This window comes from Melospiza melodia, chromosome 2 (assembly GCF_035770615.1).
Source record: "Melospiza melodia melodia isolate bMelMel2 chromosome 2, bMelMel2.pri, whole genome shotgun sequence".
Lineage (NCBI taxonomy): Eukaryota > Metazoa > Chordata > Aves > Passeriformes > Passerellidae > Melospiza > Melospiza melodia.
This window is the reverse complement of record NC_086195.1, coordinates 80,490,088-80,515,433: the sequence shown is the minus strand read 5'-3', so window position 1 is coordinate 80,515,433 and position 25,346 is coordinate 80,490,088. Positions and strand designations below refer to the sequence as shown.

Below are 25,346 nucleotides of genomic sequence, written 5' to 3'. Positions count from 1 at the left end.
TTTCCTTGCTCTGGAAATCCACCCTCTCATGGTGTAGTATGAACAAGTAATGTTGGTCTCCACAGAGTGGAGAGAGTATGTCCAGCCTGTCATTATTATGCACCTTTGCGCAATTCAAGTGGCTCTTCTGCAGCTCACCTCATTCCTCAGCAGAACTGCATTAATTCCTGTTGCACAGCATGAAAGGTGGATAATCTCTTTGGCAACTTCAGCTAGTACACAGTATTAAATTATATATATATATATATAGATATGCATTAAGCTTTAACATACAAATACACTGCTTCAGCAGTGATGACTGTCCCGTGCTACACACTGCTTGAGAATGAGTTATACCATGTGTTCAAGCGGCTTTTAAAATCAGAGACAGGAGTTTAGCCCAGGTAGGATACCAATTTTAAAATATTTATTGCAACTCATAAAATATAAATTTATATTAAAAAAGGACAACCACAACGGCCAAATTATTACTTCAGAAGAGTACCTTAAAGTTGCAGGAATAGGTGCCAGAGATTCTATTTCTTTAGAAATCTATGGCGGCTGAAAGTGAATTCATGCTCAATTATTGTCTGAAACAATTAGAAAATTGAAGCAGTATCAAAGAAAGTTGTTCCACTTCTCCAGAAAATCAAGTAACATTGTTTTTCACAGAATTTATATGGGAATATATCAAACTGCAAAAACCACAGGCACCTTTTAATGCAGGATAAAAATGCATTGGTAATGTTACTGCTTTGGTTACACAGAGGGTTATCATACTGATCAGTTTGAAAGCAAATGTCAACAAGTGTTAGTGCCTCTATCTTTGCCTAACAAGTATCCCCTGCCAGTCAGCCCCGAGTTACACAACCTGTCTCTCTCACTAGTGAGATTTAATGTGGGATTTCTTAAAGCAGGCATCAATATTTAAATTACTTCCAAGTCACCAACTGAGCAATAGGGAAATGGAAAAAGAGTCATCAGACTCCTGGTTCCATGCTGCTGACAAGACCATGCTGCCTGCCATACAAAATCAGAGTCTGTAAAAACACTGAACTGGAAAATGCAATTTTGTGACAGAAAAAGGTTTTATTTTTTCCCCCATGACCTTCTTTTTTCTATGTGCCTTGTGTTTTCACTATCTTTTTTCCTCCAGTGCTGTATTAAATTTCATTTCTAGCAATAGTTAATGGAGCCCTGCCTGGTGAAGAAGCCCAGGAACTGAAGTTGTCACCTTTACTTAGGCCTTCGTTTCAATTACCCAGTCACGCAAGTTGACAGCTTGGTCAATGCAGGAGTATTAGGAGAGGAAGCACCTAGGTCTAACCTGCACTCACAGCCAGGATGAAGCACTTCTGTTCAGATTTTGGAATTTTGCCTGATTCTAATTAAATACAAATATATCTGTGGTAGTCTTTGAACTGTGCTTATTTTACAAACACATACCTTTGGGGTTACATCATATCAGATAAGTATGTCATCTCTAAACAGTATAAGCAGCTTTAGGTCTATATTTTCACTAACAGCTCTCTTATCTGAAAATTGGAACACAGATGGTATGAATTGCTATTAAATACATCAATTACTTTTATTCTCTAAATATATTATTGGATAGCCTTTTCTTGCTTTTGTACTAGTAACACAAATTTAGCATGTGGCATTTCCATGGAAAGGAAGCCAGTTTGAGTATTAAATCAACCCAGTTGCTGGGGAAAGCACTGCTGTGCAGATTGCAGTGGTATTTATAAAATACCCTTGCACCACAAGATTGCTTTGCACAGAATATTAGTAGACTGCTGAAGATGTAGTTATTTCTAAAATATAAAATTAATACTTTCTTTAACCATCTTGTCATGATGTGAAAGGAATGGGATATCTCTTTTAACTTGTTCCCTTTGCAGAAAAAGACTCTTTTAAAAAAGCAAGATTTAAAACTTTACAGAATGCAACTAGAAGAATATATTTCAAGAAGCCAAATTCTGAAGGCATTGGAGTTTTTTAGAGATACGACTTTGCTGCCCTCATGAGTCCAGCATTGTTCTTGGAAGCATCAGTATATTCCAGAGACAATAAGTCCATACCTGACATGGCTGGGTTGTGGCATTAATTCACCTCCTCCAGAGATTACTGGGATAAGGGGTTGCTACCACAGGGAACTGTAGCTACAATTCAGCAGCATGCTGCTCCTGTGTGGGCTTGCCAATGCTCAAGGCCACCTCCTGTGAGCAAATTAAGATCAGGAAATTGTGGGGAGGAGCTCAAAACACACCATGCTTTTATAGAGTCCTCAAGATTCAGAACTCATTACATTTTTGTGTTGAAAATAAACGTGCACTCAGGGTTGGAAGTGCAGGGTAAAATTGTGTAGAATTCCTAAAAAAAATCATCTTGATGGGAGTCACACAAAACATGCTTTTGTCAAAAACGGCCAGAAGGAGTTTTCCACTCTTCTCACCTGAAAAGGAGCTCTTATAAAAAAGGCAAAGCTAGACTGCATAAGTGACATGGGATTTTAGAGACATTCTTTGGAAACATCTTAAGACCTGGCCAGTAAGAGATACAGTGTTTTTGTTGGGTTTAGATGGACTTTCATGGCTTGTACTTAGGCAGTGCTGGCATTTCTTAATTTGCCATTGCATTAATTATCCCTTGAAATGATAGTAAAAAAGTGTTTAAACAGTTTGCTTGTGCTGGAAGAGGTGTGTATGGTTCACTGGAAATACTGTGTGTGTACATAACAATGGAGAACTGAACCGGAGTCAATGCTCATTTTACATTTGGTGTTTGAGTTCTAGTGTAAGTGTGTGATATTTTCAATAAAGTTCTTTTGCAATTTGTTGCAGAACCCCAGACTGGACTTCAGATTGCCTTTAAAATGTTAGATGCAGATGGCAATGAACAAGTTGAAAAGAAAGAATTCTTTAAGGTAGGTGTATTTACATACATTTTAATTTTAAATAGATCCATGGGTTATATTTGCTCAATGAAGATTCATTTAAATCATCAAGCCTATTTTTCAGTCCAGTCTATCATCACATGCTTACTAAAATGTTTTATATGAAAGGAGCACATATTGAGGTATTTTGATAGAAGTACTTACCATAATTGAATCCACTTGTATAAATGTTACCTTAGAATTGTAAGTAAATATCTGCTACTGGGAAGGTAGGAATTAGTGTATATCCTTTAATCCCATGAGCTAATTTAAATAATCATCTGGAGGAGTCTTTTAATTCCCCATCCTCTTTTGGTCTTTATTAATTTTGCTTGCTGTTGCAGAAAGATTTTTATCAATTCACACTTTGAAAAGAAACGGCAGGTTTTTTCCCATATTATATCTAAACTATGGGGAGAGAGGTAGATATTTTAAAAACTAAGAAAATCTTGCTCTGAAGTTAGGAAGAAGAATAGGCTTTAATTATATAGCTTTTTCAACTTTAATTATATAGCTTTTTCTACTTTTAAGTATTTAACAGGAGACTAACTAAGTACTTCTTGTCAAAAATTGAATGCAGAATTAACAATCATAATTTTTAATAGAATCCCTCAATTTATTTCAGATCTTTAATTTGTATTGGAGGTAAGTGGAGAGACAATTTTATAAGAAGGTGACATGGCTACTACAATTCAAAATATTTTCAGTCACTAGAGTGATGTTAAAGTTGATCATGAACTCACATCTCTAGAGAACCTTAAAATCTAAAACTTTTAAAGATCGACCTGTTGATAGAGAAATTAGCAAAAATTTATTTAGGTGAATTTCATAGCCTTAAACTCTGAATTAATAATAGAATAGCTGTTCACGTGTTTTGCACTTATCACCTTTATTTCAGTGAATTGTCTCTTAGCAAGGTTACAATTGATGAGTCATACTTTATTCTAAAATGTTGCAAAAATACTTCTATGACTTAGTAGTACTATTTGAAAATAATACTTCAAATTAGGTAATTTTCCAAGACAGTGTTCCCAGAAGCCCCTGACTGAACCTGCAAATACCTTTGGCGTGGTGTAACCCCAGCCAGCAGCCAAGCCCCAGGCAGCTGCTTGTTCTTTCCCCCACCAGCTGGATCAGGGAGAGAATCAGAAGGGTAAGAGAATGGACTGACATAAAGACATTTTAATAGGCAAAGCCAAAGCCATGCACACAAGCAAAGCAGAACAAGGAAATCACAGCTTCCCATGGGCAGGCAGTGTTCAGCCATCCCCAGCAGAGCAGGGACCCGCCACGTGTAATGGCGACTTGGGAAGACAAAAGCCATCACTGCAATTGTCCCCCTCTTCCTCCTTTCCCCCACTTTGCACACTGAGCATGATGTCAGATGGGCTGGACTGTCCTTTGGTCACTTGGGGTCACCTGTCCTGGCTGTGTCCCCTCCCAGCTTCCCAAGCACCCCCAGCCCCTGCCCAGCATGGCAGTGTAAAAGCAGAAAAGGCCCGGGCTCTGTGTGGGCCCCGCTCAGCAACAACAAAAACATCTCTGTGTTATCAGCCCCCTGCTCAGCACAAAACTAAAACACTCTCCCACACCAGCCACTGTGAAGGAAATTAACTCTACCCCCTCCAAAAGCAGCACAGCCCTACACCCATTTGTTGCTACACAAGATCTTTTCATTTTGAAGAATTTATTCTGTTTGTGTTAATTATTTTGCTGATTAAAAAGAAATCAAATTCTAGTAAAGCCTGTATTTTTAACTTACTAAACCAGGCGCAATCATAGTGAATTGTTATCAGATTAGCAGTTCCCCGATTACCAAAATAAGTCTGTTATGGCTGTATGATTCAGCTGCAAAACAGTATGTTACAAGCAAAAAAACTCCATGAACACTAGTGAACATGTTCAGCTTGTAGTGCCTCTGCACCAAAATGCCACATTAGCAGTACTTTCTTTTTAAAAGTACTGTGAGTTAAGCAAATAAGGAGATTCTTACACTGCTCTTTTGGGGAGATGTGCAATATGTTATGTATTTAATATCATTACCCATTTCAGGTAATTCTAATTGATTCAGCCAGTATAAACAACAGAGAGTGATCAAATGTAGAGGTGAAAGCATTCTATAAATCATTAAAAATAATTTGATTTCTGTAGAGGCAATCAAGTTAAATGAAAATTATTCTAGTTAGATAGATTGTTACTTTGCATTTCCTTTTTGGGCTGTATTGATAAAATAATATAGAGTGGTAAAAGGACACCCATATAAATCACTCTGTCAACTCACAAGAATCATTAAATTCAAAGAAGTCCCATAGGATGCAAGTTAGTCAGAGGATGAGTTTTCTCTTGTGACTGTTTTCATAATATTCACAGAGGAGACTATTTTCAAGCAAAACTGTATAGATTAGTTTTAAAAATAAAATTTTTGGAATGTAAGAATGTGGAAATAAGTGTGTATGTGTTAATCTCTATACTTTAGTTCTGTATGCATCATAGAAAGTTTCTAGATAGCTAATAAACCAGTAAATTGTGTGGCAAATCTGTCATTTGTCTTGTCCCAGTTTTCATCCTAGCAAAATATATCTGAACTAGTCTGTGGTGATTTCCACACTATATTTGACATAACGTCAGGAAATAAGGAAAATGCAGTGGAAAAGAATAGTGAATAAGAAGTAAGCAGGAGGCAGTGTCTGTAGGCAGCGCACAGTGGGAAAAGGAATTTCACTGCTGATTTTCTCTTGCTTTGTCACCTCTTGTGTTCCCCATTTCCCACCATTATCTACTGGTTAGACATCTATGTATGTCTGTGATGTCTGACTGTAGAGCCTGACTGCTGATCTAGACTGTAGAGTCTTTGAGGTAAGAACTTCCCTTTTGGTCTGCAAAATGTCCATCATTCTTTGAATTGTGTATATCTCAATTCTCCCATGTTCCTGGATGAACAGGCACAAGATGTGTCAAGAAGGTCATTCAGAAAGGGGAAATGAGTGACAAGCAGAAACTCCAACCCAGCCCTCAGTGCTGCATTATATGGTGGGATATAGGCTGTTCAAACCTGTATGGATCAGGCACTTCAGGAGTGCGAGGTGCAGAATTTCCCAGTGTTCTCTGCTGACAAAAATGGATGTTTGGAAAAGGAGACCTTGAATGCGATTTCATGTTTTTAACAAGGGAGTTTATCTTGTCCTCTATAGCCTTTCCATTTCAGTGCACGTTTCCTTAATTTCCAGTAAAAGTCTCTCCCTTCACAGGGATACTCTTGTTCTCTCTCCTCCCTATTTCTTTGTGTTGAAGCCAGTGTAATTCTGCTTTGTCCACATTTCAGTGGTAAACACTCACAGTACAAGAGACGTTTCAGTATTAGGGCCAAGAGAGTTTTGTTGCTTTGCCCTGCAACTCCAGGGTGAAGAAGACAAGGTAGAAATGGCATGTTCACAGATGTTAGTTGCCACCCTTTAATCAGCCCCTGCCAGAGAGCAGAATCATTTCTCAGAGCCATGTTATCTGCATCTCTGTGAGGACAGTAAGAGATTTCCATGAACTCTGCACTTCCAAGACATTCACTTGAGACTTGGTGAGGGGGATTTCCAGGCACATAATAACCCATGCGCATTAATCTGAGACCTCCCACCAAGAATAAGGCTACCAAAGTTCCCAAAATCCCCAGCAAGTAAGGAATTTCCCTGACTCTCTAAATCTGTCGTGATTAAAGATGTCTAAGTAAAATTAATGACAGTTCCAAACTATTGGGAATAAAGGCAGAGTAGCTCTGATGGCACATGCAAGAGCTGTATGACTTAGACTTTCTGAATAGACCTTCTTACACACTTCTGCTGGAGAGCAGATACCACAAAATACTTGTAGAGCTTCACCTAGGGCTGAATGAGCCAGCACCCAACACTCAGCAGCTGTGGCACAGAGCTTCCACAAGCCCTGATCGCTCTCAAGCAACTGGAAGATGCAAAAACACCTACTTTCTTTCTTTCTTTCTTTCTTTCTTTCTTTCTTTCTTTCTTTCTTTCTTTCTTTCTTTCTTTCTTTCTTTCTTTCTTTCTTTCTTTCTTTCTTTCTTTCTTTCTTTCTTTCTTTCTTTCTTTCTTTCTTTCTTTCTTTCTTTCTTTCTTTCTTTCTTTCTTTCTTTCTTTCTTTCTTTCTTTCTTTCTTTCTTTCTTTCCTTCTTTCCTTCTTTCCTTCTTTCCTTCTTTCCTTCTTTCCTTCTTTCCTTCTTTCCTTCTTTCCTTCTTTCCTTCTTTCCTTCTTTCCTTCTTTCCTTCTTTCCTTCTTTCCTTCTTTCCTTCTTTCCTTCTTTCCTTCTTTCTTTCTTTCTTTCTTTCTTTCTTTCTTTCTTTCTTTCTTTCTTTCTTTCTTTCTTTCTTTCTTTCTTTCTTTCTTTCTTTCTTTCTTTCTTTCTCTTCCTTCCTTCCTTCCTTCCTTCCTTCCTTCCTTCCTTCCTTCCTTCCTTCCTTCCTTCTTTCCTTCTTTCCTTCTTTCTTTCTTTCTTTCTTTCTTTCTTTCTTTCCTTCTTTCCTTCTTTCTTTCTTTCTTTCTTTCTTTCTTTCTTTCTTTCTTTCTTTCTTTCTTTCTTTCTTTCTTTCTTTCTTTCTTTCTTTCTTTCTTTCTTTCTTTCTTCTTTCTTTCTTCTTTCTTTCTTTCTTTCTTTCTTTCTTTCTTTCCTTCTTTCTTTCCTTCTTTCCTTCTTTCCTTCTTTCCTTCTTTCCTTCTTTCCTTCCTTCTTTCCTTCTTCTTTTTCCTTCTTTCTTCTTTCTTTCTTTCTTTCTTTCTTTCTTTCTTTCTTTCTTTCTTTCTTTCTTTCTTTCTTTCTTTCTTTCTTTCTTTCTTTCTTTCTTTCTTTCTTCTTCTTTCTTCTTTCTTTCTTTCTTTCTTTCTTTCTTTCTTTCTTCCTTTCTTCCTTTCTTCCTTTTCTTCCTTCCTTCCTTCCTTCCTTCCTTCCTTCCTTCCTTCCTTCCTTCCTTCCTTCCTTCCTTCCTTCCTTCCTTCCTTCCTTCCTTCCTTCCTTCCTTCCTTCCTTCCTTCCTTCCTTCCTTCCTTCCTTCCTTCCTTCCTTCCTTCCTTCCTTCCTTCCTTCCTTCCTTCCTTCCTTCCTTCCTTCCTTCCTTCCTTCCTTCCTTCCTTCCTTCCTTCCTTCCTTCTTTCCTTCCTTCTTTCCTTCTTTCTTTCTTTCCTTCTTTCTGTCTTTCCTGTCTGTCTTTCTTTCTTTAAGTCTTTCTGCCAGAAAGGCTGTTCAGAACAGATTACTTCTGTCTTTAGTAGAGACTTCACTTGTGCATAATAGGTCTCATTATCTTTGAATCAGCCATTATTATAGTGACTGGTGAGCAGATATAAATATTAAATACAAATAAATATTACATGGAGGAGTCCATTTCTTGAGGGCAGAATTCTTCTCCCTCTGTGAGTAGTTGCTGCACTATGCTGAAAAAAAATCAACAGACTTCTGGAAATAGTTTCAAGCACTCTAAGAATTTACATACTGTATAAGAAAACAATAAGTGAAACCTTTCAGAATATGTGTGAAAATAATTATGCTGTGTCTGTGCTCTTCAGTAGCCTCTGCTACTGCAATCTACTCTGCAGATTTTTTTAAGAGTCCTTTAGAAATAAAATCTAAAAGAGAAAAATACAATTTTACTCCTGTTTGGAAAGGTTTTGCAGTTGTATTCCTTATGTGTGATCAAGTGATTGATTTTTCAGGTAAAAAACCCATGATTTCTCAGTGAGAATATGTACAAGAAGTTGTGGTTTTACCCACAGCTGTATAATGCTATTATGCTATGAAGAAATTTACAGTGCTTTTACTGTAGTAATAATTTGTTTTGTAAATGATCAAAAATTAAGATAATTTGGAGGAACAAATGGTGTTTAATTGCCTTATTTTATAGCATTTATTTTGGTAAATGCTATCAAGATGTGCAATTTAAAACTAATAATAGAAAGTAAGCATCCTAAGAAACTAAAAAATTGAGGATAAAAAAAACCCAAACAAACCCAGAACAGGTTAATTACTCAAAATTTGAAGGTCAAGGGGTGACTTTTGGCAACACAAATCGATAGCGTGTTTTTCTTATTGTTTACAAGCCCATACTGCTTCTCTGAAGAACAAAAAAAAAAAAAAAAAGGAAAAACAACAAAAACAAAACTAACAACAAAGGAGAGATCTAAAAACTCCCCAGGATAATTTCTGTGGAAATTTGGTAATGAACTTTTCCCAGGTTTTAATGAGCAGGTTGAGGAATCAGTCAGAAATGCCTGAGAAGCAAACCAGCAGTTTTGAAATTCTTGAGCTTTAAAAGCATATTTTAAAGTCTCCAAATCCAGAGTGATTTGTGTAATTCCATATCTCTACCTGAAATGTATTAAGTCCCTTGTTCTTTCATTTCTGCTGTCTTTTTGAGGATTCATGCAAACATCTGAAAGGTAGGTGTACTTTGTGCTATATTAAATCACTCGTTCTTGTGGCAGTGTTCATCTCTGAAGCTGAAATACAGTCAAAGAAACCTTGCAGCTCTGATATGCTTGAAAATTAATGCACAGCTTATATTACCTTAAAACTTTATTTGGGACAGTGGAAGTTATGTTTTGAAATGTGAGTCATTTCAGTAATTCTAAAAATCTTCTTAGCTAATACAGTCAAGATTAATTTTTTCCAAGGGTGGAGGGGAAAACTCAAACCACATTCTGCATAATGCCAGTTCTGAAAAAATGTTTTCTTATTTAATTAAATTATTCTTTATTGTTAGTTGTATAGTACCTAATTTTAACAGGTATGTTTTTCATGTCCAGAAGATCATGTTTGTAACAGAACTGTGTAAAACTATCTAGAAGGACAGCATGAAAATCAGGATAATTTTTATTTCTGGAATGATACTTGATGCTATACCCCAGACTTTCAAAATCTTCTGAAGTGAAAACTAAGCTGTTGCTAGAAAATCTCCTCTAAAAATAGAGTAAGCACTGGGCTGCAAGAGATAGATTAATGTTTGGTTACATTAATCACAGTAGATAAGACATTCCTAGGGAAAAGTGTGTCTGAATAGCAAAATATTGTCAAGTATGCAAATATTTTGTCATGACTAGAGAACCTTGCAGAAATGTATAATTAAGAAAAGGTGCAATTAAATCAAGGTTCAGAAAAAGTAGGCTCTTATAAGATCAAGTTTGTAATTTTCCTGTTCTTTTCTTATGTTTCAACAAATACAGCTACAGAGAATCATTGGGAAGGAAGATGACTTGAAAGCAGCTGGAGATGAAACTGTACTTCGGGTATGAAATAGAGATACATTTTCCTTACAAAAACATTGTAGTGTTTCCCATGAACTTTGTTATTTTTTCAGTTTTTAGATAAGTATATAAGCCTAAGTATTAGTGCTTTAATTAAATGAAAGGGCATGATTTGTCAACTGCTCTCAAACTGGGGAAGAAAAATGTAATTTCTGAGGCTTCTGATGAAGTGGATGGAATCAGTGTGTTTTATGACTGTGTATTCACTTGGTTGGTTTCTGTGAGCCTCTCCTTTAAAGCCACTCTCCTGTATTTATGAAAATCTCAGGAAGAGCTCCATATTGCCATACGAGAATAGAAGGCTTTCCAAATGGTAATCTATAGCTTAAGCTTACGTAAATGCTGCTGTTGCAGTGATATCAACTCATTCTGAGTTGGTTTGAAATGTGATTATTGTCACTGAGGTGACAAAGGCAAGGATTATTTTAGTTAAGTCCGCTTCCAGAAAGAGGCAGTGTAGATGCAGACTAGAAGAAACAATCCTAGAGTATGATTGTCCTGCTGGAAAAGAAGTTTCACTGTTTTGCAGTCCACTAGCAAATGGTAAATAGATCTCATCAATGAAAGAGACAGGTAAGTTCCTGCTCTCTTTTGTTTTCCCCTGAATCCAGCCACCTCAACCTCCCTTCTTCTTAGGTAGAGTGTATTCTTGAGTCTGTAGTTAGCACAGAGACAAGATATTCTGTAGCCTGGGTGACATTGAGTGAGACTGAAAACAGAGAGGGGAATCCTGAGTATACTAAAACACCACAGAAGAAGCTGATGAACCATATAACAACTGATGGAAGAAGCAAAAATGGCATCAAGTTGCACCAGGGGACATTTAGATTGGATATTAGAAAAAAATTTTCACTGACATTGGTCAAGCACTGGAGCAGGCTGCCCGGGGAAATGGTGGAATCACCATCCCTGAAAGAGTTTAAAACACATGTGGATGTGGTGCATAGAGACGGCTTTAGTGATGGACTTGGCAGTACTGGCTTAATGGTTGAACCCAATAATCTAGAGATCTTCTCCAATCTAAATGACTCTGTGATTCTAAAGAAGGGGAGAATACAGCTGGATTGTCTCCATCTCTTACTAAAAGTTGCTGCTCACATCAGCAACTTGCTGTCGGCTGTAAACTTTCGGTTTGCACTGGGCATGAGGCAGTGGCTGCTCACATTGGAAGCATTCAATAAGGAATTTGTACAGGCCTCTGCTTTGTAAATCATGCATCAGCAGTTTCTACAAGGAGTTACTCATGTTCTTTACTTTTTCACATGCCTGAGGAAAAAGTGGAAGTGGCTACTGCTGACACCCTTAAAATTTATTAGGTATAAACTGATTCACAAAAGTCTTCTTTTTCACAAAAGTTTCCCTCCCTCAGTGTATATTCAAAGTTGAGTTAAAAGTTGTTTGATTGACAAACAACCATCTCATTTCTTGAATCTTTTCATCAATCACCAGATTAAAATAGCTAGAATTAATGGGGTTGTCTGCTTCTTAATGCCATGACAGTGAAAGAAAATGCCATGACAGTGAAAGAAAAAAGATCTTTATTCTGCATGAATGCACAGCTATAGTATAAAATTTCCAGAGAAACTTTGATACAGTTGGACAGATTAGTTATAAACACATAAGCTTATTGTGAGCTAATTAAATACCTGAGCCGGAATGTCTCTACTTTGTTTTTGTCTTGCTTCAAAGTTTGTTTCAGAGTTTTCCATTGAGAAAACTCTGAAGTTACTGTAGCCAGAAAATGCTATTCAATACAGTTTCATAGAAGATTATAAATGGAATTCTAGTATGAAAGAAGAATTAAATAGCTTAGGGGAATACAGCTAACTTGAAATTATTGTAGTCTCTATATTTCTAGTGGCAAAATCCAAATTATCACATTTCTCTTAATTTTTATTTTCTTCCTGTCTCAGTTTCTCACCAAAGAAATTGATTATCATCATAAGCAGTGAATCTGACTATGCAGTGTAGTCGTTGGATATGTTTTTACCCTTCATGTTTTATAATTATGGTAAATCATAGTATTACCTTAAGAAAAACAGACAAAGCATAAAAATGTGGTTGACTATGGTTGACATAGTTGACTATGTTTTTTGAAAGTTGAGATACTGCAACAGAATTTTGGTGTTTGGAATGGTTCTTTATTTCCCCAACACTTTCTCAATTTGCATATGAGTTGCCGTTTTTTCAAAGTAAACCCGGTCTCTGATACCGGATGGCGAATGTCACCAGCCTAGGAAAATACAGTTTAAATGGTAGTCTGCAACTTTGTTTAAGCAGCAGGTATATGCAGGTGTGTTCCCTGTGTAGACAAAGGTCCCAGTCATTTATTTACTTTATGGTGATACCATTTAATACTCATCAAGTTACTATATAAGGAAAAGAAAAATCAGTTTGCTGTTCTCCCAGGGTGCTTGTATCTGTGCCTTTTTACAGACACTTTGACTTACACATCTAAAATTCAAATTTTCACCACCAGTATTGGCCCTTGAATGGGATTACAGTGGAATTGTGTATCCAGATACGTGTATTTCAGTTGAGGACTTTTCTTATTCCAATATTATAATTGATGCTGGAAGAAAAGCAAAAAAAATCTGCCCAGCCTTAACTGGCTCCATCTTTTGGGAAGTTCCATGCTGGATTTTGCAGAGCAGGCAGTCTGGCAGCCTTGTAGCAGAGGTGTGTACAGTGAAGGAGAGCTGCAGGCAGACTTAAAACACTGGAGTCTGGTTTTTCTAATCAGACTGGAGAAAATGGTGCAGAAGTCAACAAGAGGCAGTGACTGCCTCAGCTCAAGCACCCTCCCCATAGGCCAGAGGAAATTCTCCATCTGGCTTCCTGACAGAACTGATCTTCATATGGAACATCCAGCTGAACCCATGACCATGGTTCATGGAAGAGGAGAGCCAAACTCCCTGCCTGGAAGTGATCTAGATTACAGTAGGAAAGTGCATGATCTAGAAGATTTTGTTTCTTTTGAAAAGGTGTTGCCCTGTGAGCAGCACCTGTTGCTTTTGTGTTCCTGCCCTGAGTTCCTTAAAAGAATACTCGAACAGTGTAAGGTGCTTTAGTGTCCTGGCTGTGAAAACAATGCTGATGGTGGCAAATATCTACTGGACAGACCAGCTGTCTAGATCAGGGACTTTGCTCTCAAGCCTTTCAGTTTAGATTAATGAGTTACCAAGTACTTTCAATACCTCTCATTTAATATGCTTTATGTAATGGGTAAACTTATAAATTACTTTTAGCTACTGTTAGAAAAGGAATGATAATACAGTGTTCTGTATTTGTTCTTGAAAGGAAATGAGTATTGTGAAATACATAAATTATCTCATTTCCAAATGATTAAAGACATGCTTCTGGATTCCCTAGTGAATACATTTTCATACAAAGTGTGAAAAGTATGACTGGGGATTTTTTTTTTTTAATATTTAACTAGTAGTTGGGGATACAGCTACTCATCTATTTTAAACAGAAAACTTATGAACTGAAATTGTCTGACTATATGCAGTGTACTTTTAGACTCACACATGAACAATTTCATATTATTTGAGTATAAGTTGTTTTAGACTGTCTACTTCTCTCTTTTTTTTTTTCCTGTGGTTCTAAAAGAAGTAAATTACAATAGTAATTTACACATTTCTCTCTGTTTACCTGGTCAAGGCAAGGTTTTACACTTGGACCTTCAGATACTGCAGAATTGTGATGCATCTCCTCAACCACAGGAACTGTGCAAGTCATCATAACTTGCCCATCTGCTCCCTAGAATCTCTACCTGGTTTAAAGTTTTCTACTCAGTGCTTCTAAGTCTGCATAGCTCACTATAACTAAAGACTGCTTACAACTGAAGGAAGGTGGTGGCTGGGGGCTGTGCTCTTCTAGTGCAGCAGTACTTTGTAATAGGGGTGCAACACATCAGATTTTACAAGAATCTAGTCCAAGACTAAAATTAATATCCCTCCCCAAAAAGTCAGTCATTAATCTTGAAACCTCTCAGTTCAGATGGAATGCACATTTTTTCTTGACCTATCTTTTCCAATATAAATATGTATGTTTTGTGTCAGCAATTTAACATTGAATTCTGTTGAAAAGCTTTTAGATACTTCAAACCAATAAGCAGCATGATGTGCTTTAAATAAAGTTCTCCAGACAGGTAAACCCCCTAAAGAACCAAACTGTCTGATACCAAAATGTTAGATTATTGAAAAAGTGCTGGGTCATTTTCTGCCTCATGGACAAGGAAATTATTTTCTTTTTACATATGATCTGATGACATTGTAACCTCAAGAGAGAGAAGGAACCATATTTGAGCAGGGGCTGACTGGGGAGCTGGTGACAGGCCACAGGAGCCATTTTCAGCACTGAGAGCAAGAGGGTTTGTGTGTGCTGAGGATGGATGTGCTCGGCCTTCGAGGCCAGGTCTAGCCCCAAAAGAGTGAGCTTCACAGCACATCACACCTCCTGAAGGGAGTCCTTGTCATGGAATCTCTTGTTCTGGTGCAAAGTTCTATTTTTTAAGTATGCCACAACAGAGGGGCAGGGCCTGGGCTCCTGTGAGGAGCTGTCTCCAGTGTGGGCAGGAGCTGCTTTCCCAGTCTGCCAGCAGGGCATGGGTCAGACAGCCTCGGGCTTTACAGTGGAGCAGTGCCATTCCCCAACTCTTGGCACAGTCAACCCTCTTGGAACAAGGCATGGTTCAACCTGTTTCTATTTGGGGCTTAAAATATCTCCTGCAGCATGTCCTCCTAGATTAGTTTTAGCCCCACCAGCTGGAAACCATTTTTATTCTGTACCTCCTTATGTGACTTGATGCAGAGCTGTGGGTGATGCACTGAAACCTGAGCATGTCCATGAATTTACATGTTCTTCATTACAAAAGGCCTAAGTGTACAGCAGAGTGATTCCATGACATTAGTTGTCATTAACAAAAGAGCTGATCCTCCCAGTAATAGGAGTTATGGGTGTTATTGGATGCTGTTTATTGTTTAGAAGATGTTCTGTCAGACTTCTCAAATATTGTCTGCTATATCCTCTGTAGAATCATCTGTGCACATTTCAGCCCTTCTGCATCAGACCTGAGGTATTCTTGAATCCTACCTAGTAAGAATGTGCATTGCAAAACATTAAAAACTTCAGTATGGATTTACATTAGGATGAAAATTGATTTATCACAAAGTACACGCTTTTATTCTGGGGCCCACTAGAGACTGTCTGGGCTTTGCCAAAAAGAACTGCTTTTGGAGATCTGTATCTCCTGGTCCCACTAGCTGGCCTGCTTACAGTTCTTTTGACTGACTGTAACTGTTAGGATTAGTTTCATAATGGACACATCTTTTAAACCTTCTTACCAGAACTGAGTCCTAGGATATATTCCAGCATCTGGGAGACTCTCAAAATGACAGAAAGCTCGAATTCTCTTTAGCAGTGTGTGAAGCTAGACTGGGATAGCAGCCTGGCATGGTGAGTTGACTGAACTAGCAGCTTAAAAGCAAAGAGGATTGCAGAGCAGTGGACTCAGAAAAATTTGCAAATATTTAGTCTTACCTTTGGAAATATTTGGAACATCACTAGCAGACAGAAACTAAGGTATTGTCCTCCTTGCCCAACCTCACTTCTTTGCCCGTTCTTCCATCTACTCACTCTCCTTCTGTCTTAACTAAAAAAAAACATTCAATCCAAAATACATATTATTTTTACAATTTCTAGTGAAGTAAGATATTGCACAGCAAATACCATCTCAGGAAGCACCGAGAGAACATGAAACAGGAATTGCAGATTTTAATCGTGATGAATGCTCTCCAGTCGTGCCTCAGGCAAAATTCTGCAAGGAAAGGTGGTAAGAATTTAGAGACAGTGAGTCTATTAACATTTCAGATGAGTTTTGAAAATCAGTTAGGTACATTATTCTGAAAATCCCATCTCACTGTGCGATAAGTTTCTTCTCAGTGACACTTGTTGGTACTTGCTGCAGTATCAGGTCCTAAATGTCAAAAGCTCAGTGGGGAGCTACAGGATTAGGTAGGTCTTTGCTCATGACTCAGTGTTTGCAGCATCAGGCCCTTATGTTAACAGCCTATGTAATGTAATAAGGAAATAACTTGTGTTATCTGATCTTGCTTAAAAAGGAATAATTGCATAATTCAGCAGTTCATGATACTTTTGAAAGTGTAGGAGGCGTTAACATTACTCTAGGAAAATTAGCCTATGTTTGTAATATGTACACACATGTTCATTAGTTCATAGACTTGTGTGGCATCAGATTGTGTGGTCTTTGGGATTCTGGAACATGTTTGAGTTCCCCACTTGTGGTACATGTCTCTGCCCTACCCTGTGCTTTTATTAAGATGAAACTCAGACCACTGAGATCCTCTTTCCACTGTGTGTAAAATGTACAGATCAAAAGGGTTCTGTGGTGCACTGTCCCAGGCCCTGAAGTAGCCAGATAGACCAGAATGCAAACTTTCACTCAGTTTAGATAGTGACTCAAATCTACTAGTCTGGTCTGCTTTACAGCCAGGGATTAGGTTACCATTTCATTCTTATTGCCAAGAGAGACATTCCAAGTGTACCAAGCTCACGAGGGCAAGGTGTTGGAAATATTAATAGAATTCTCATTATCTTCTAACAAGGATTTGTCTTGTCGGTACTAATTTATACAGATCAGCAGCAAAAGCTCCTAATGATTCTGTGGACAAAAAGGAATTATGTACTAACATGTACTTTAATTTAATAGCATTAACTCTAGGAAAAACAATTTTTTTTAATTTCACCCTGAAGGTGTAGTCTCTGTGGTCTCCTATTGCATTCTGTGCTTTAAAGAAATGTACTGTTTTGTAGTTCTAAAATATATTTAACTCTCACTAACATAGTGTTTGGACATCTGCCAGTTTCTCTGTGGAATTTCAACTGATAAAGAAGGTAGCCAGCAAGTAGGTGCATATTTGTTATAAATCCTGGGATAGGCTTTGTCATCTTAGATAAGATGAGGTAGGTATTGTTTGCATGCCTTCTTCTAGCTTGTAACTAAAAAAATGTTAATAGAAGAAAAAAACTTTCACTGTCACAGACTTAGTTTTGAAAAGGTTATTTTAAACCTCACTTTTCAGTTTGTTTTCATACAACACTTATTATAATATGGAGTAATTAAATTAGAAGCATTAATTTGTGTAATCATGAGTTCAGTTTTTAAAATTACATTAGCAAATTCATTCCTTGCATTTTTCAAGTGTCCTTTAAACATGTAAGCAAAACCCACAAAAAGCAGATTACAATCTAGCTACAGTGAGGGATATGTGGATTCTTCTCTCTTTTTAAAAAACTTTGTATTCTGATATAAATAGTTTGGGTTTGAATTTTAAATAAGCATACATGAATGTTTGACTTTTGGCTTTCAAAAAAGCATATACCAATGTTTATGCATCAGTCTTCACAGTAATCTGAAGTGTTTAAACTTCAGAAGGATGGATCTTGTGGGTATTTAAATATTCTTTGCCTGCAATTAAATGATAAAAGTTCAGTAAGTGCAGTTTGCATATGGCTTGAAAAGTGTTTTTTTTTTCTAGGTTCACTCATACATAACTCACATCACTGGCATTTGGTGAACTGTGGCTTGTAGTAGAAATGAGGAATGTTTCTGCTTTAACTATAAAATAACTGTATCATGTATGCAGTAAGCATGGAACACAGGGGACTAATGGGACTTGTTATTGATGATGCTGAAAGCTAAATAACCATTAGTATTAAATCTTATGAATAGACTCTTGTCTTTCATCTTACCTCTTCAACCAGATAAAAGACACAGAGGCTATTTAGATGTCATAAGAATAGTATGCTGAAATCCTTTCAGACTTAAAAAAAATTCTCTCTTCGTGTTGCTCAGTGTTTTGTTGTGTTCAAAGAAATGCCAGTATGCTGGTGCTGAAAGAAGCATAGAGCAGAAATCCAGCATTATGTGTGGGTTTAGGCTTGTTAAAGATTGAGTTGGAATAGTGTGTATCCCTTCTGTGCAGAAATTTCTTCTTCAGATTTTAAAAATATTTATAGAAAAGTCACTAACCCTGAAAATTTCCCAGTAGCCTTGTAAGACCATAATATAATAGAGCATTATCAGTGTTGGTATTTTCCTAGCTTCATTCATTAGACTGTCATGAATGCTTTTTAATAGCTGTAAGATGTTAGAAATACCTAACTAAAAACTTCCTTACAGATACTAACTTTATTTAAGCCTTCTATTCACCTAAGAATAAAGTCTCTTAAATATTTAACTTGCAACCTTCTCCATTTTAATAATAAAAATAATAAAATATTATAATAAAATGCACTGATGGTGGTTGGAAATTGTTCTTATCTTTCATATAGAGTATTTAGAAGCAGAACTTATAACACACTGTTAGCAGTTAACGTGGAAGAGGTTTTCAGCTCTGAGATCCTGTGTGATAGCTTTGGGAACAATAATTAAATTTCAAGTATCTTTAGGAAAATTCTAGTTCAAATAAATATTTTTAGATTAATGGTGAATATTAATGATCATGCAAAGCATAACAATCATATAGGTTTTTTTGTTTTATAGGAAACAGAACTGGACAGCTGTGGTGTTAATACTGTGTTGCTGGTACATTTCTTTGGAAAACAAGGAAAGGAAAAACTTCGCTTTTCCGAGTTTTTCAGGTATTTTTTCAGCTAGGCAAGCATAGCAGGAGCTAGTCCTGTTCCTTACCCCTGTGCTTTACCCCAACTCAGGCTTTTATCTGACATCACACTGAGTCAATCAGAAAATTAAGCAATGACCAAGTCACAGAAAAAGTTACTTCCAATCAACTAAAAAACATTTTCTGAGTTGAAATACTTCCTTTCCTATTACAGCTGTCATGGTAAGCTACAGGCAACTTCTCCACTTGCTTCAAATTCCAGCTTCTGTTGAAACTTTCCCAGTGCCTTTTCCTTTACCATTTGGACTACTTTTGCAATGAGACTGTGCAGATACCTGTTTGAGTCTTGACACACATACTGTAGCATGGCATCAAGAGAAGATGATCTATCAGTATTACCTTTTTTACAAAAGTAATCAGTCATTGACAGACTGGAAAAATAAAGTAGAATAATGTGTTTTGCTTCAGTTTGCATTCAGAAGTGGAGAATGTGTGGCAGCCCTCTTAAAAATGAATGTTTTTGCAATCAGTAGACTAAAAAGCGTTTGGCTCCAGTGGCTCTGGTACATACCAGTCTTCAAATAAACAACCTTTCCCTTTTGAAGACCTCAGCTCAATAGGAATCTAAGTGAGTAAAATAAGTCTAAGATGTCTCCAGCTCCCTTTTCTATAAATACCATAGATCCTCTCAATGAAACAAAAGGCAGAGAGCACCAGTAAAAGGTTGTGTTTGCATATACAGTGTAAACTGAAAAGCCTCAGGTTTTAGATAAAATCCTACATTGACCCAATGAGGCATGACATTGATGAAACTATGTACCTTGTACATTCAGAACACATAGGTTAAAGACCTTTGCCTGCCACACAGATAGACGCCTGTAATCAAAATCAAACTCCCACATCTTGCTCTTAAAATTTGTGGGATAAGTGTAAGGTTTAATGCAGGTAATTTTTCAACAGTGGCAGTTATGTTTCGTGGGGCTGGAATGTGCCTCTTTATCACTGCGTAGACACTCCATCTCAGCTGCCACGTGACGCTGCAGTTTGTTTAACATGCAGAAAGGTGAATAAAAGGATCGCTGTCTTCTTAACCTCTGCGAGGATATCACCTTTCACATGATTTTATTTGCAAGTAAATCAAGCACATCATTTCTGGGTTCCTATTGTTCAGAGAAAATGTGATTTCTATCTGATGGCCTCTCATAACACTTTACCTTCTGCGGGAAGCTATTGTTGGCTGTTTGATCAAAGTGCCACGTTGTTTTTACAAGAGATGACTGATGAGCTGTAGAGACATAGATCATTCTCAAAAGCAAAAATAATGATGGTAAATGCTTTTATCATTTTCCAAGTTCTTGCCTAGAAAGCTTTTCCATTGATCAGTGTAGTACCTAGTAGAAAATAGAGGTGATTATGTTTGATTAGGACGCACTAAAACTTGTCACATTAGTTAAATACACAGATGTTGCTGTGCTTCAGAGTCCTTAAAACTAAAAAAAAAAAAAAATCCAAACCAACCAAAAGAAAAAAAAAGGGAAAACCCACTAAAAATATAAAGATAATTCACCCCAAAAAACAGTAATGCTTTCATTGTGAAGTTTCACTGAACTTATATGGGAATTCTGAAAGCTGAGACCACTGTTCTTATCTCATTACCTACTTATATTTTCCTCATGCTGCCTCTTTTCAGTTTGTCTGGCATTAAAAAATCCTTTTGTAAGTGTGCAACCATCTGTATCTACATGCACACCAGCATTATCCAAGCCTTTTAGCCCACAGTCCAAACATTTTAAAAATGTCAGACTGCCACAGTCAATATACCAGGGCAATTAATTTGCCAAACTGTTCTCCTTTCTTTGCATTTAGATGGCACAAAGAAAATGGAAACTCTCTACATCTCTTGGAGAAGTGTGAGGCTGATGTAAACCAGTTCTTGTGCCTCTTTTCCTACTGCCCTGAACACAGGAGGCACACTGAGAATAGGGAGGGAATAAGGTCAGGCATCTGTCTCCAGCTGGTGCTTGCTTCTTGGGCAATCCCAGGTATTGATACACACACAGACAATCCTCAGGCAGTGTTTTTATCAAATGTAAAGGTTCTTTCAGAGATCTTCAGGCTTCTTAAGGTAGGACTCAGGGAACGCATGTTCAGCTCCAGACTGGTAGATGAGTTCTTATTAGTGTATTGTCCTTAACATAAGGACATTATAGTAATTATTAATTAGAATTTACAATTTCAAAACCAAATGTTTCCCTAGCAAATGTTAGGAAATATAGATTTCTGGAGTATGTTTATGTATATTACTACTAAAGATGTGGCCTCCTAGTCAGGTACAGCTAGAAGAGTATTCTCCTGTAACCTTTTTTAGGGAAATATAGAAGAATATGCAGTAAGCCTAAAATCATATAACAAAGAGGGTAGATTTAATACAGGAAGCTGTCTTTCTTCTCAGAAGATCTGAACAAGTTTCTGTTTCAAATGACACCACTCAGTTTTACACCTCAACGATAATGTCATCTTCTAATACCAGGTCCTTTCTTAGAGAACGTCCCCAGAATTCAAGGCTTTTTTATTCCTTAGTATGGATTTCTCCTGGTTTTTAATATAGAAATAATTTTTAGTCTTTTCTTTAAAAAAAATCTAACTTGTGCTTTTATTTCCAACTACATCAAATGTGCTGTCTTTTATTCTAGAGTACAAAACTATTTACTTTTCTAGCTATAGGAAATATTTCTTCCTGACAGACACTGGGGGTTGTCTTCCCCTGAAAAAAAGTCCCTTACTGATCTTGTTTAAGTATGTCTAATCCCAAATAAAAGAGGAGACAGTATTTCACTCCCTAAACAGTTTGACTGCTGTGATTTTTTCTGTAATCTGTCCCCAAGCAAGCTTAAATCTCTTACATTCTCCTTGAGGGAAAAAAAGAAAGTGCAGAGAATATGGAAAGGATATTAGACAAAACTCTCTGATTGTTGTATTTTTTCTGGGATGTCTTAGAAAAAAAGTACTTCCCAGTATGGTTAAACAATGGGCCTCTTTCAATAGTATGAGGAAAGTTAACGTTTCAATCCAGTTTATGTCATTCTCTTACCTGATTTCTTGCTTCTTGTTTCATCAGTTAATAGAACTTTTTTACCAGAAATATTCTTTAATTATGGTTCTTTTTTAATTTCTGTTTAGATTGAAGGGGACAAATTGTATAACCATACAGAGATCATGCCTTTTACCTACTTGTCCCATTTCTTTCCTTCAGTATTTTGAATTCCTTGATACATTTTATTTGGAACCTTTCATTTAAGAAGCCAAAATGATACAGTTTGGACCCCACTGCTAGTGCTGACATTTTTGGGGAGGCTGTGGTGTGTGTGTGCCAGTGCATGGATGCAGGATCTCTTTCAGGTGTCATCATCAGCCAGCATGCTGTGCTTTTGCTGTGATGACAGCTTATATATTTTCAGTGATTTTCATCTGGGGATTTGGAATTGCTTTGCAGAAATAGAATATGATTGCTTGTCTCTGTTCCTACACTTTTATCTATATGTGTGCATTGAGAGTCATAATACATAGAGATTACATCAGTTATAGCCAAGATCAGGCAGTGAGGAAGGGAAGAACAGCAAAAAAATCTGGCTTCATGATATTCCTGTCATAACTCAATCTGAATATTTCCCAAATATTTAGTAAAGAGCTTGATAAAAATATTTTTCTTCCTTTCATGTGAGCTTAGCAAAAGAATAGTGTGGTTAGTTTCTATAGAACACTTAAAAATGAAAGTGAGTTTTTTGGTTTGGAAATGCTAAGGACGGTAAATCAAAGAGGGTTTTGCTTGCAGTTCTGAAAATTGTGGTATTAATTGTCTTAATGCTTGCAAGCCTGAATTTACAAGCATAGATCTAAATGTTTTCTAAAGATTACCTTTATTAGATTTTCTGTATTCTGGTTTGAAAGTCAGATTGCAAAAAGGCAAGCTGCAGCTGGTTTGCCACAGTCTTCTGGTGCAGAGAGGGTTATCAATTCTTCAAAAAGATTTTGGTGTCCAAAGAGGAGCCAAAGCACGGTGCAAATTCTGTGTTGGTATATCCACCACTATTTTTGTTGTTAGATTCCTTCCTATAAATCAGCGTGACAGGAACTGGTCAGTTCCTGTATTAAGAGTTTTGAAGCTCTGCACAGACAGTTCAGGTCAAGAGGTGGAAAAAACACTTTCCCCAATATTTCCTTTAGTGTTTCAATCTCCTTCTTTGTGTGCCGTGAAGAATTCTCCACTTGGAGGGGGGGATAGCTGCATTCCTGAGATCTCCCCTCTTTTATTACATTTTCACTACTATTTTTGGTGGGTTAGCACTATTAAAGCTGAGTTGCCAAAAGCCTTGGGAGACTCCCTCGTTCTATACTAGAGCCCATTACAAAATGAGGGATAAATCCTGATAAGGTTTCTGGATGCTGTTGTAACGCGATAACAAATTTGGCCATTGGCCTTCAACGTGGGTGTTTTAGAGAGTGTGGATAAAGTGGGCTGTCTTAAAGAAAGTGCTCTCTATTCCTGGCCTTTTCCCCTCTTATAAATTTATGGTTTACTTTTCCTTTTTGTTACTTGGAAACTTAGAACTCTCTTTCATTTTCAACCTACTATAGCATAAGAGTATTCCCAGTGTAATCATTTTTAATTGTAGAGCATATCTACAATCAGAATCCTTTTCCTGTACTTGAATTCTGACTCCCTACCAAGTCCCCAGCCAAGATCCCACTGACTTTGAGAGAGCAGGAATTTTATTCCTGTGCTTGTTTTTCCTAGTATCTGGATACATTTTGAGGATTTCACAACTGAAACACATTGCACTGTGATCCAGAAGATACAAAAGCAAGTATCCCTAGTGGTGTCTTGACATTTATGTATCAAGTTTTACTTCCTAACCAGAAAGTTGTTTTTAATAACTTTTAATAACTTTTACTTTTAAAAAAACCTCATTAGGATTTTTAACTCTCACATCTGGGAATAAGAGTGACCTAGAATGCTGATGCGATGATTCACAGTATTTTAATTTTTGTAATATGGGAAACTATCACATAAATTTTAAGTTGCACATTTCAGCTACTGCTCCAAGTAGGATTTGATAAGGCAGGAAATCTTCCCACTCTGGCTTGCCAGGAGCAAGCCTACAAGTTGAAATGAACTTCAATTAGAAGAGGGTGCAGAAGCAAGAACACGCTGAAAATGCCGCAGCCAAACCCTTCACTGTCAGCTCTGCCTTTGCCGCCCCTTTCAGCAGGCTGATGTGTGCAGCTTGGTGGGCTCCTTCCTCATCATGTTGGAATGATTGATCTGCCTTATTGGGTATGACTAGAAGGCAGATCACCATGGCTTGTCTGCTTAAGGAAGTACAATATTCAGAAAAGATGGAAGAATCTGTTTCTGTGTCGTTGCCTATGGCTAGCAACCAGTAAAGCAAATGACTGAGAGCTTTCTCCCCAAGATAAATAGCTCAATTCTCAAGACCTTAAGTCTATTGCAAAATATGTCCTTTCATAGATAAAAATTCAAGAAAATAAAACACATGTTGTCTCATTTCTCTGCATCCAAATTTTAGGCGTATTTCTGTGAGTGACCTCATTTTCAGCAACTTCTCCTCCAGACCAGACGTTACATGAGTTAGAAACTACAGTCAAAGAAATTGTTCTGCACAGTCTTGGCGGTGCCTTCCAGCCCACCGCAAACCACACATCCCAAATACCATCTCCTCCTTGCCTGTGATGGCCACTGTCAAAATGCAGCCAAGTCTCTGCTGGGCTGACTCCATGCTTGGTCTGCATGCCAGATCCATGCTGTTCTCTCCCTCTGCACCTTGACCTCCCTGCCCAAGACCTGGGGAAACTGTTGGGGGCCGTGGGTGCGGCAGGGCTGCTTGTGCCAGGGCTGATCTCCCTGGCACGTGCTGGCTGTGATGCTGGCCAGAGGCAGCAGTCTCCTTGTGAGTTGCAAAGACAGGAGCTGGGCCTGAAAACGGAGGAGTGCTTTGCAAGCTGAGCAAGGCAGCTCTTGCCACTCTGCAAGACAAAGGGCTGCCCAGTCACACTGGTTGCACTACCTGGTCCTTTGGTCTTTCATCCACTTCTGAGAGGGAGAGCTGGGGGAATTGAAAGTGTGTCAGTCCTTAAGGTGGACTGTGGAGGAACGTCGTAGTGTTTGGCTATACTGTAGAATCCCCTTTACTAGACCAGAAAAAGGCACATATGTAATGTGACAGCATTTTGTACCCCTCCTCCATATTACCCTAACTCAGCCCCAGCCTGAAACTTAAATTCACCTCATTATCAGGCTTTCATTTACCTGCATGTCCTGAGCTGTGACGCATTTGTTGGTCCTTTATTTGCATGTGCAGCTCTACCTGTTAGAGGGGAAAATACAAGAGAGAGATTATGCTTCAAGAGCAGTCTTTAGCTAACCCCTTATAGACTTCACAGAGCTTCAAGCTACTAATTGTCCAAGT

At 37.6% G+C, this 25,346-nt stretch overlaps 1 protein-coding gene across 1 annotated transcript in view; it reads left to right on the top strand.

Moving 5' to 3' along the window:
- Positions 1 to 25,346, top strand: part of MICU2 (mitochondrial calcium uptake 2) — a 136,105-nt gene that overhangs the window by 102,390 nt on the left and 8,369 nt on the right. The window contains exons 6-8 of the mRNA XM_063149029.1: positions 2,823 to 2,905; positions 10,130 to 10,192; positions 18,780 to 18,877. Of these exons, the coding sequence (XP_063005099.1) occupies positions 2,823 to 2,905; positions 10,130 to 10,192; positions 18,780 to 18,877 (244 nt within the window). The remainder of the gene's footprint in view (positions 1 to 2,822; positions 2,906 to 10,129; positions 10,193 to 18,779; positions 18,878 to 25,346) is intronic.